Genomic DNA, 12,571 nt, shown 5'->3' with positions numbered 1-12,571 from the left:
CAGCTGCATGATGGAACACACTCACTGTGAATTCTCACCGACTGGGCTCAGTTGGACATATACACTTGTCGTACAAAGGAGCATTTAGGTAGAAGCCGTGCAGGCTCAAACAAGAATGAGCGTTGTTTTTTTTTTAAATGATTCTGACTGAAAAGACAAGTCTGATCAGTACATATCTTACATTTCCATATTTTCACGTTTTAATAGTATGATCAGTCCATCAAAGTTCAACATAGTGCTAGTGTTCTTAATACATTATATACATTATCTTGCTATTCTGATTTCATTTTTAATCACACTGTTGTGTTGAAAACATGCGAAACACATTTCTTTTTAAGTGAAATGTCTAATGGGTGTTTGTGGCTTTACTCTCTACTGCTTTTTTTTTACTGGGCCTACTTAATAAGGGGAGTTATGCTCTCTTTTTTTTTTACACATATTTTACATACTCACTAATATATGAAGTCTAATGCCTATATTTGTATTCTTGAAGTGTTTATGCAATGTGGCCCCTGAACCTAAGAGCCCACACTTTATCTGGCAATCAAGGAAAAGGGTAATGACTCGTGTGTCTGAGGAGAGGGTTAAAGTGGTAGGGAGTGGAGGGTGGGGGGAAGCTGACACTGTGAACCCCTGATGGCCTTTCTGCTGGGTAGCCATGGCAACATCTAGCCCAGTCGTTAATGAGGCACAAGTGAGCTATTAACAGAATACTGATTCGGGTTAGACATCAGCCCTGATTCATATCTGTCAGGAGGTGTTGATGAAATATGCACCCTGAGTTTGTTTTATAACTTCAAATAATATGGCCTTGGTGTTCTATTTATGCAGCGAATGCAAAACAGAATGTGCCATTGATGGTACTCACTGATTTAGAGTAATTATGTAGGTCAACGTGCTTTTACCTAAGAAAACTGGCCAGAAAACATCCAATTAAAGATTGCTTTATATCCTCACATAAACTAATGTGTATTATAATACATTTTCATCCTGTTCTGTTCCCCACAATACAAAAAAATAACAATATTACAAATGCCATCTTTGTTTATCAGTCATATAAAAGGAAGTGAAAGCAAAGCCCTGACTGAGCATGTGCCCTTCACATGTTCCTATGCGTATTAATTATTTATCGAGGTGCTGGGCGCAATTGGTGGTAGGAGGGTGAGAGGAGCATCAGTGACTGTCACAGTAATGACGGCGTCTGGGCTCAAAACACCGCTCTCTGATTGGTGACCGTACACAAGTGGCAGAGGTTAGTTATGCCTGGATGCCTGGCAGTGCTTAGCTATGAGAGCACTGCTTCACCGAATCCAAATTAACCAGCAGCTCCCAAATTGCTCTCTCTACCTGCCTGTGCGGCGCGCCGACTCATGCTGTAAATGATTAGCGCATTAACGGCATAGTGAGGGGACTAACTTGCTGCTCCAGACCTCTTGTTAAAGCAGAGAAAAGCATAGCTGTGAGGTATAATTCATTGCAGTGGCAGCTAATGAGTGGATGCTACAGTGGGAAGGTGACACTAATAAGCACAGACTTAACACCATCTTAACACAGGTTGGGTTTCAGTATGAGGAGCTGGTTGTAGAGAAGTAATCTGATGTTGAATTGGCTCATCCGATCATTGACAGTTGGCTGCAAATGAATGAAGTGTATTTGAAGCACCCAGCTTGATGTTACCGTTTTATAATAACAGAATCTGATGACAGACTCCTCGAGAGTTGGGCATTATTTAAACTGTTTTAATACTATAACTAACGAGCATTTTTGTGGAATGTGGAATCTGATTTTCAGGAATGTATTTCTCCATTCTTTTTTAAGTCTGTTATGTTTTCCTGCCGCCATGAAAGCTAATCCAGTTAATTCAGAATTTGTACACAATGTCAACATTCTTAAAATAGAAAATAAAATGACCAAAATTCCAATCTACAATTAGGAAGGATTAGCAAGCAGTCAATCTCTGTTTTCAGTACACTACAGTTGCCATTGTAACACATTATTTCTTTACACGCTTTACGTATGAATGCAAAAATGTTTCATACATAAATATGCAGGCAGCTTGCTCCTAAGCATGAGAAGCAAGACATTCAGTGGAGTTTACAACTTTCTAATGTCTACAAACTGTACAAAGAAAATCCTGAGGGCAAATGAGAAAATGTATATTCCGCTTTCTTGAGGAAACCACAGACATACCAAACTGGGTATGGGTGTGTGTGTTCTTTTTCCCCTGTGTTTTTTTTTCCATCCAGCTTCTCTCCAGTGAAGGCCCAGGGGTCTCAAAACACACACAAAAATAAACAGACACACATCAAGATATGCACAAATGTAAGGAGCCCCGGAAGTGACATGGAGAAACAAAACAAAAAATGTACTGGGGACAAACACTAAACTTGAGATCTGGAGTTTCAAACTCGAGATCTTGACTTTCGTGGAGAAAAAAAAAAACGAAGACTTGTTTTTTATAAAAAACATGTAGCCATTGGGGACAAACACTACACAACACACGCTACACTTTTAAAATCCAACAAACAATAAGGACAACCTTAGTAGGTAGCTAGCAAGCTACTAAGGTTAGCTCGAGTGTTGACCTTTGAAAGTCGAGATCTCAAGTTTAGTGTTTGTCCCCAGTAGGCTATGTTTTTTTTTTCTTCTTTCTTTTTTTCCTTCATGAAATCCCAAGTTTGAAACTTGAGTTTAGTGTTTGACCCATAGACAGTAAAATAAATGGACAATGTGACCACTCCAACTGAGCAGCCTCCAACTGAGCTTGACGATGACGTGAACGTGTCTGAAAGCTGTACATTTTCTGGTAGCTCTGCCAAGAGAAATCTCAATCAATCCCAATCTTGCAGAGACAGAGAGTTTAGGTACATTAAAGGAGATAACATAGACACAGGCTAATTATTGCTAGCCAAAATGCTAAAAAAAATCTTTTCCTCCCATGTCCCTCCAGGGCTCCGTTCAAATACACCTTTGGCCCAGATCTCCCCCCCCCCCCCCCCCTTCTCAGTATCTGTGGGCCGTTTAAACACCAGGGTAGAGTTGTCTAAAAGATAATGGCTTCTGAAAGGTTGATTTGTGTCTATATCAGAGGGGGGAACTCTTCTCAGTGTTGAGTGAGATTAGCCATGGATCTTCAGGATTTGTCACTGGAGGCATAGAGATTAATGCCGCAAGGAAGTTTGAAACCGAATCACTGGCGACCGTATCATTTTTAAAGAAATAAGAGGAGCTTATATCAGCTCAAGCCATTATCAGAAGAAGAATAAGAAGCTAATCATCGTTTTTTAAGGCTAATTATTCTTAATGAGGATTAGTTTATAAAAAAATCTGTACAAAAATACAAGTACTCTTAGACCAATTTTGTCACAATTTACTAAAAGTATTTACATGTTCTTTAACATATTATATAGTATATCCATGATTCTTTAGATCTTTATTTAGTCCTTTAGTAAACCTAGCTTTGAAGGCATCAAGAAGGTGAAACTGCAGTTGTATTTTTGCGGCTACTGGATGTAAATGACGCTATCTGCTGTTCTGTGTCAATAGAAAGCAAACTTTAGTGATTCAGAGACAAAATTAAATTAAGTTGACTCCCTAATGTGTTCTGTGTGGCCCACAATGCAAAGCAAATGTATTGATAATAGGTTTAGCTGGCTAGAAATGCTGCAATTACAGGTTTATCTGTGATGGAAGGAGCATTTTATGGCATTAGAGGAGGCCAGACAAAGATTGAATTATAACCAAGATATCTGAAAATAAGAATCTCCAGATTTCAAGCCTTAAGAGGAGCATGTGTTCACTATCATCCATCATTTATCATTAAAAAGAACTCTGCCTTTCTGGCCCCTCCCTTGTCTCCATGTGGTTAGAATTTCTACAAAAGCTGAGATGCAATTTACTCTTTGCTACCAATACTAATCTATTTAGAAACTTTAATTATGTACATTCATGCTATTTTATTGGACTAAAAACAGCAATGTGGCTGCGTCCTATTTGCACAGTATAGTAGTAGTTGGGTGTGTATGATTGTGTTGAGCAGGCAAACAGAATATCCGGCTTGGCTGCAGAAAACGGGTGCAGCAAATAAGCCGGCAGGTTTGTGGGGGTGCAATTTGCACATTTGAGTTGTGCTATCTTGTCAGTCCCAGGGTCAGACTAACAAATAGTAATGTTAATGCACCCCAGTTAAGCAATAAGATTTTTTTCAGAGGTGTAAATAACGAGCTGGTGATAACTGTAGAATGACCAGCGAATGTTAAATTCAGGTAGGTATTATTACAGGGAAAGATCTGTCAATAGGATTTCATCTTGTGAATCCAAATGACTGGAGTTTGTTTTCCACATCTCAGTGATAACTTAAGCCTAATTGGTAGGGCCTATGCTGCCTCCTGGGGCACAGGAGGACTGACAGAGTGAGAATAGAGATTAAAGAAGGAAGTGAACCAAGGTGGTGGGGGGGTATGGAAGACTAGGATGCATGAAGGTGATGCACAAGGGATCACTGGTCAACTAGCAGCGAGAGCCAGAGCTCTGTCACTTTCTCTGCCTGCCATGTCTGCTGGCCCTGACAGCAATCCATTTGAGGGCCTCCTGGTACTAACAGAGTGCTAAAACCCAATCAAACAGGCTGGAAGGAAAAGGCGAGACGCTCTGGCCCAGCCGACTTCCACTTGTGTGAGCAATTCACCTCTGACTGACCTGTTGAGGCATCTTAAATAAGCCATGCACATCATGGACGGCAGAAAAGCCACCTTCAGAGACCTGAAGACAGCCATGTGTCTGTAAAAGCCGCAGAGTGCCTTTTAAAATCCAAGAGGACTCCGATGTTCGCCCTCATCAAGGTCAAATGAGAATAAAACGACATTTTAAGAAATCCTTAAAAGAAATTCTGTTTTTGGTCACAACTTAATACAACAAACTAGACTAGAGTATGTTTTTTCCTACTTCCTCCCATTTCTATTGAGTTCCAGTTCCAGTCTTTTATTTGTCATCTAAGATTTAAATTTACAATGTGTTGTTAGGGGGAAATTTTAAAAATTTTAATTATGTATTCATTTGTTGTTGAGCTTAAGAAAGAAAATACAGGTATTATACTGTTATATCCAAATAGCACATAATACTATTGAGCTCATTTATGGAAGTGATAAAAATATCATCATAGGTCAAGAAATACCATACTTAAAGAGTAGATCTTGCTACTTTAATCCCATGTGGAAAGGTCAGTGTAGGTACGTTGATGAAGTGTTGTCACTTTCACTGTTGGCACTGGTGAGAAATGCACTTGATCAGATTAAATGAACAATAAGTTGAATTTATAGCTTTTTGTAGCTCTTTCTCCAGAATGATTAACAGAACATTGACACGCTGTTTACAAAAAAGGCTTGCAGGCCAGCAGGTTTTAATTTCTTTATGTATGCTTCCTTCAAAGTGAAAAAGATTGATTTCATTAGTTGTTCTCTGTTCTGAATATTTAACATTGCAGACAGAAAATAGTTGCTAGCCTATGTATGGCAAGAGATCAGAGCAACACACATGTCAGTACAATCTTCAATCCACCATGCAGTAAAGATTTTCCTCCCTAACTACATTACAATGTTTTACTAAAACCAACACTCACGACTGCTGGTTGACGCCACCTCAAATGATCAGAGGAAGTTAGTTGGTGAAAGCGTAATCAAATGACATCTGTCAGTACTGAGAGCTGTGTTGAACACTGGCACCCTGGTCTGCTTTGGTTTTCATAACTTCCCTTGAAATATTTGGTGAGACTGTAATTAGCTAGCAATGGGCAGGCAGAGCCTCATTTGAGATGGCCTTCACTGGCGGCTTGTTTTTTCTCTTCTCCTTCCCTTGTGTGGTATTGCATACATATTAACTCTGACAAAATGGTAATTAATATTTCCCCTCCATTGTAAAAGAGGAGAGCACTGGTGCCAGGATTCAAAAGAGGGCACTGCCAGACTGGCCAGCTTGCCAGTTTTTCATGTTTGCTGGGAGGAAGTGTTTTTCAATAAACAAATTGTGTTTCTGTTTTTAATTTGTCCCAACAAAGAGAATTATAATTTCGTTTGGCTTCACTAATAGACAGCAATGCACATGCACTTTATAAAAGTATGAAAACTGACCGTTTCTTTCTTATTTCAGGAGGTGGGGGATGTGGGCAGGAACACCAAAGAACCAGTACAGTCAGATGGAGTATGAGAATGGAGAACCCTGCTGGCAAGGAGGTTCACGCAGTACTACAGTAAGTTCTGCATGTGTTTCACGCAAAACAATGCATACATATGCGCAGTAGGCACACACACTCACAGTAATGAGAGCATATGAGACCACAAACTGATTAGAGACAAATGAACAAATGGTAGTACACACTGACAGTCCAATAGACAGATGGATAAATGGTACAGTAATGGATGAGAGAACAAAAAGAAGTTGTTTGCAAGGCTCATTAGAGACCCAACCTAAACAAAAGATGTGATACAGACCTCATTTGGATTTTAATTCATTATTGCAAATATGGACATTTTAGACTTTAATAGTAGATTATGCATTCTATCTTTGCATTTTTTTGTGAAATCTATCTTTGTTCCGGTGCCGCCAGAATTTCTGCCAGATGTCCCTCATTTATCCAGATGTCTGTCCCCTTCCACTTTCCTTGTGTTGGCTTTGTAACCTCCTGTGCATTTCTGAGGACTACGGTTACCTGCTCATCAGATCTCTGCAGGGTAAATCCAGACAGCTAGCTAGACTATCGGTCAAAAGTTTGGGTCACTTAGAAATTTCCATTGCACTCCATCATAGACAGAATACCAGCTGAGATCAGTTGCATTGTTTTTTTTAACCAGGGCAACAGTTTACAGATTACATTATGTGCTTACATAATTGCAAAATGGTTCTCCAATGTTTTCTAAAAATGATATCAGATTAGTGAACAGAATGTGCCTTTGGAACACTGGAGGAATGTTGCTGATCATGGGCAATGTAGATATTGCATTAAAGATCAGCCCCCCAATCAGATCAACTGGTATTCTGTCTGTAATGGAGGTGTATGAAAATTTGTAAGTGACCTCAAGCTTTTGACCGGTAGTGTAGACTATCTGTCCAATCAGAGTTTTCTGTCGCACAACTATAAATACTTTTAAACGTACACATTTTCCACCAAAACAAGTTCCTTCCTGAGACTATTTTGCAGAGACACTGTTGCTCCATTCGGCACTGAGCGACACCCAAGACAATTATGATTTATGATTGGTTTAAAGAAATTCCAATGAACCAGAGCACGTTTTTCTCCCGTCCCAGAAGGCTGTGTGGAGAATTCCGTAGCGCTGTGAAGGAAGGTCTGGCAATGCATAACTGCCAGTTCTGTAAACTCTCAAAGAGTGGTTGAGGAACAAACCCTTCTTATGTTTTGTCTTATTATCCTGCTAAAATCCTACATATAAAGGGATTGATGCAAGAAAAATACATGTTCTCTGGAAAAAAGGCAAAGTGGAACACCTTACAATTGATAATGGAATTAGTGTTGTGGAATTATGTTGAATTTAGAGTAATCATGGAGGATGTTTTGAGTTTTTATTAACTGGGGAACAAGGGAAATAAGCAATAAAAGCCTGGTTCTGAAATAAACCTAAAGCCTGAATCTCTGTACCACTAAGGGACATAAAGGCACAAAGCCACTATTTTAAAATTTACGATAGTTTAAAACTGTGGCAAAACTGTTGTAATTTGAACAAGCTGGGCCTAGATAAACCAGTCCTCACACAACTCTGGTGGTGAATAATAATAGACCCTCTTTTTACATAAGCCCAAGAATATTTAGCTACACACTTTAAAAAACACTTCTCCCACAACAGAAACCCAAATATGCTCCAGATAATGACTTAGACAGTCCACCTTACAAATAAATACAACTTTAGTTAACTGTTCAGAGAGGCGATGCTTATTTCCAGAGGGAAAGATATAGAAAACAGCCAATCACATTCATCGGGGACAATTTGCAGCCTTCTCGCCCAGTCTGCTCTCTGCATGCCTCTTTCTGCAAAATGTGTATTTCAACACTGGAGAGTCAATCAATCAGTAAAAGACAGTCAGTCCTCATGGCCCACAGCCTGGCAAAAACGTCTTTTTTTTCAAAGCCATATGATGGAAGCTGACTTGCTTTTACCCCTCTGTCACTCTTCATCGGTTATATGGTTACTGTCGCTCCGGTTGCATTCTCCTGAAGCTTACTCTTCTTCTACTCTTCTCTCTATTTCCCCAGTATTAACTTCTTTTTCAGCCACTTTTATGAGATCCATTTGCATTTTTGTGTAAAAACTTACTCATTTGAAAATGTCGCACATTTAATCATCTTATTTTCTTTGCCTGGCCCCCGCTTCAAATCCAACTCCAATTCCTGTCGTTTGCAAATGTACTTATGTACTCCTGCCATTCAGGGGCCCCCCTTTGAAATGACTAAATTGAATTCCTTTAAATCAACCCCCCTACTGAGTGCAGTCGACATAAATGAAGTCTCGTCAGAAGTCGACGCTCATTGTATTTGAAATGCTAAACCTTGTCTTTGGGTAGTGCTCTCTCTCTTTCAGCGGTGAAACACCCGTCTCTCTTGATTCTTGAGTAATGGGACCAGTGATGTATTGGTTCAGTGGTGGATATTGTGGTAATCCCAATTCAAGCAGCATGCAGTGTATCTTCCGAGTTTGTAGGGAAGGGTGAACTTGACTGTTTCAGTTGTTCATTCAATTCAAAGTGCTGAACTGTGACTGTGACATGTGAGCAGTGAGTTTAGCTGCTGTACAGCTAGCAGCCATGGCTAACAGTGGCTCCAGATCTAAATTGCAGGAACGTCTGTCTGTGTCTGTCTGTCTGTCTGTGTGTTATCTGCATAGCTCTCAAACCGTTAGTCCGATTCAAACTTGACAGGTGTCTTGCTACCGGCACGAGTAAGTGTAGTGCCAAGTTTGATGTTGTTTGGATTAGAAATGCATAAGATATTTTTAAATATATATTCGTTAAAAGAAGCACACATTGGCTTTTGCCGCTGGCCACTCCCCTTCTCACACTGCACACTGAGTGAGCACAGCGCCAGACCAGAGACAGAGACGGTTGAAGAAAGCAGCAGCGCTTTGGCAGCCACAATGTGACATACATCTCAGACTCACAAAAATGTGAAAAGTAGCAATACTGTCTTAGACTTTGAATAAACAAACGACAATTCCCGAATTTAAGGACGTTTCAGAATCCAAAACATGCAAAGCACATCCAGCTACAGACAACCAGTGGCAGACAGAGCATGAAGCCGCCTTTAGGCAGGCTATCAGACACTGTTTTTGAGTCCCAGCCTTGTGTGTGTTTGGGGGCGGGTGCTACATGATTGCTGGATTTACCAAACTTACTTTTCTTCAGCTGAAAGGAACATCCCGATTCTTTTCCGTGTCTATTTTTTCGCACAGAGGAAACTCAAAAAGAGCCATTTTTCCAACACTAAAAAGCCAGACGCTGTATAGTATTAAGTTGCTGTGAGCTGTAGCCTTCATTCACCACTTTTAACCAGAGGTTAAATTTAAAGTAATCATAACACACACACAGATAGAAGTGAGAAGGCCGGAGCACAAATCTACAGCATGGATTTCAAGGATACAGCAATGCTGAGCTAAGTGTCCAAAGTTGTAGAGAGCTCCATATACATTACTTCCAGAAAGGAAAGAGTCCAAGCACAAATAGACAAGTCATGAGGTGGTTTCCAACGTGTTGCAATCATTCTCTTGGCTGCTGAAAGTCCAGCAAACACAGCACGTTTTTGAGTTTTAGAGAGCTGAAGGGCTGAAAGGTCATTTAGAATCAAAACATTGACAGTAACAGGGTAAAGTATCATTAATCAGGGAAGATATTTTGGATGCAATATTGTTCCAGAACTGACCAACAGGAGAGCAATCCCAGAACATGTGAAGATATGTACATTGAGCTTTAATTGGTCAGAACATGCATAAAGGACGGTTAAATACATTCATGTGATGCATTTTCACAGGTGTAAGATATGTCTTATGAATTGTAGTGAATCTGCTGATGGTCTGGATTGCGTGACACTTCTGGAATGTTAGACCATACATCATGCCAGTCGAGATCGACACTCAGTCCTGGGCAATCACACACCCAGATCCTCTCAGTAGGAAGGCCAGAGCGGCCATATATCACCAAGAACTGATAAAGCCTGGATACCATACCACAAGTTTTTGGCTTCTCAGTAAATAACTTTCATCGAAGTTAACCAGAAGGAGGGGAAAGAGGTAGTATAGAGCTTACAAAATGAGTCCTGGGTAAAACATTAATTTTAACCACAGAGATACAGGCTTGAATAGACATGGGGAGACCCATCCACTTTTCCATATCTTTCCAAACATTGTTCAGAGCACCAGAACAGTTATGCATAACCATCTGGTTGAAGCAAGGGAAAATCAACAATACTGTGTAGAGGAAGCATACACAGTTTTTTTCACAGGCTGTAGTACTGAACACGATGAGTAAACTGATCGTTGTGTCTTATATTTAGTAAGTAAGAGTCAAGACAGAAGTAAAAACACAAACTTATATAAACGTTACATACCTGTAACCACACACATATAATCATAAAAGTCTAAAGTACTGCCCCCAACTCTGACCTATGGCTATGGCACCTGCAAGTCAAAAAGGAATCACCAATACAAGCACATGGGAAAACACTTTGTCTCACTGAGCGGAATACACTAACTTATTACATTTGTGCAACAAGATACTAAGTGATAACAAAGGACTCTATTTGTAATCCAAGTACAGGACAAAACCAAATCACCGGTTGTACCAGCCGGAAACTTCAGCCCAATAATACCTGTTAAGTTCCCATCTCTCTCCCTCTCCAGGTGTTTTTTGTTCGCCAGAAGGATTGTCTGCTCAGGATGCAGTGTGATATGAGGGGTTGCTATGGAAACCCCCTAGAAGTACAATAAGTTGCTTTTCCCTTTCCACTCTCTTGCAGAGGGTGTCAAAGTCACCTATTAAAGTCATGACAGTGTTAATCATTGTTGACACGTGAGGAAAGTAGTGGCGTCCCATAATGCCACAGTATCTCCTAGTCGCAGCATCGCTGGGTCTTGTAAGCTGCTTTGAAAATCCCTTAAACAAGAGGTAGGGCGGTATCTTCAATCATCCTCCGTTGGGAGATAGAACTGGCGTGGCTCTTGACTCAGGATAACATCGGCTCTTCTCCCCCACACCACCTTAACTTTTCTTTCTTTGTGCTTTTCTAGGTCACGCTGACATGCGGAACGGAGACAGCCTTGAGATCGGTGAAGGAGCCCAGCAAATGCCAGTACATCATGGACTTTCAGACTCCTGTGGCCTGTCAGCCAGTGCTGAAGCAGCGGGGCATACACAGTGAACTGTGACCCCTTCCCTTACTGGCGTAGCCTAGATTAATTTAGCCCGCCTTTGCTAGCCCACGGTGACAGTCTGGGGTCCTGAGGGTCCCCTCTGACATCTGTGTTGTCAGAACATATATACTTCCACACAAGTCTTGCTAAGGTCAGAATCCGATTTTCAGTAACACTGCTCCTGGACCACTTTAGGTTTCATTAATTATTACAGTGTTGCTTTTTTTTGTCACTTGTAAATATTTGAACAGACTTAGTTTACACAAGTATTCTTCCCACGGCAGTCTATTCCTTTTACAATTTTACACTTTTTCTATGATTTCTATGTTACTGCTCTCCATTGTTGTCCAAAAAAACGTATCAATTGACCACCCAGTTGCACAAGATGATATGTTTCTTCATTATGATGGACATGGGCAATGTTGTTTATTTTGAGTCTGCTGTAAATATTCATTCAAGCACCGAATGTATATTAATCCACATTTGAAAGTAGTACCCAACAAATGCACTTTTGACTCTGAGCAACGTTTGCTAAAAACTACAGTGACCACCTGTTTTAGGAAAGTCAAAAAGTATTGAGAGACACGTTGTTGGTTTTGGTCTTTTCAAGATTTCAGGTTTTTTTTCTTGTCTTGTTGACAACAGGAAAAATACAAAAGAAAGTGAGCCTCATCCTTCAAATACTGGTTTTCACTGCAATATATTTCAGTATGTTTACGCCTAATGCTCAACAACATTACTATGTAGATGACTGAATAAATAAAGTGACATTGCTACCACTGTAATTGCTGTATTAAATAAAATAAAATGACTTCATACTTAATTTTCATCTCACTCAAGTCTGCTTTTAATGTGTTAGATTAACTCAACATTCACACAGCAAAACATTTTAAGATGTTTTAAATATTTAAACAGTGCAGACCTACAGATTCTACATACTGTATTTACCCATTTTCAACTTGTATTAAGGATGCATTGTGTACTAAATATAAGTTCCCTTTTATTCTTCCAACAATCTGCCAGAGTTAGCGGTCTGCTTCTTACTGTGCATGCTATACATGAGGTTATGTAACAGATTGTGGGGATTGTGCAGCAGGGCCCTCTGCTCATTAAGGGGGAGCTAAATTAGCTGTCAGGTATCCAATAGGCTGACTGATCTTTTCCTA

General features: G+C 40.1%; 1 protein-coding gene across 3 annotated transcripts in view; it reads left to right on the top strand.

The window, feature by feature from the left end:
- Positions 1-12,228, top strand: part of LOC116707280 (glucosidase 2 subunit beta) — a 124,151-nt gene extending 111,923 nt beyond the window's left edge. For all 3 annotated transcript variants that reach the window (XM_032544571.1, XM_032544573.1, XM_032544570.1), the window contains 2 exons: positions 6,145-6,244; positions 11,283-12,228. In XM_032544571.1, coding sequence (XP_032400462.1) covers positions 6,145-6,244; positions 11,283-11,420 — 238 coding nt within the window. In that variant the 3' untranslated portion in view covers positions 11,421-12,228. The remainder of the gene's footprint in view (positions 1-6,144; positions 6,245-11,282) is intronic.
- Positions 12,229-12,571: the final 343 nt, after the last annotated feature.

This window comes from Etheostoma spectabile, chromosome 19 (assembly GCF_008692095.1).
Source record: "Etheostoma spectabile isolate EspeVRDwgs_2016 chromosome 19, UIUC_Espe_1.0, whole genome shotgun sequence".
Lineage (NCBI taxonomy): Eukaryota > Metazoa > Chordata > Actinopteri > Perciformes > Percidae > Etheostoma > Etheostoma spectabile.
The sequence above is the reverse complement of the archived record's forward strand: the minus strand, read 5'-3'. Positions and strand labels throughout refer to the sequence as shown.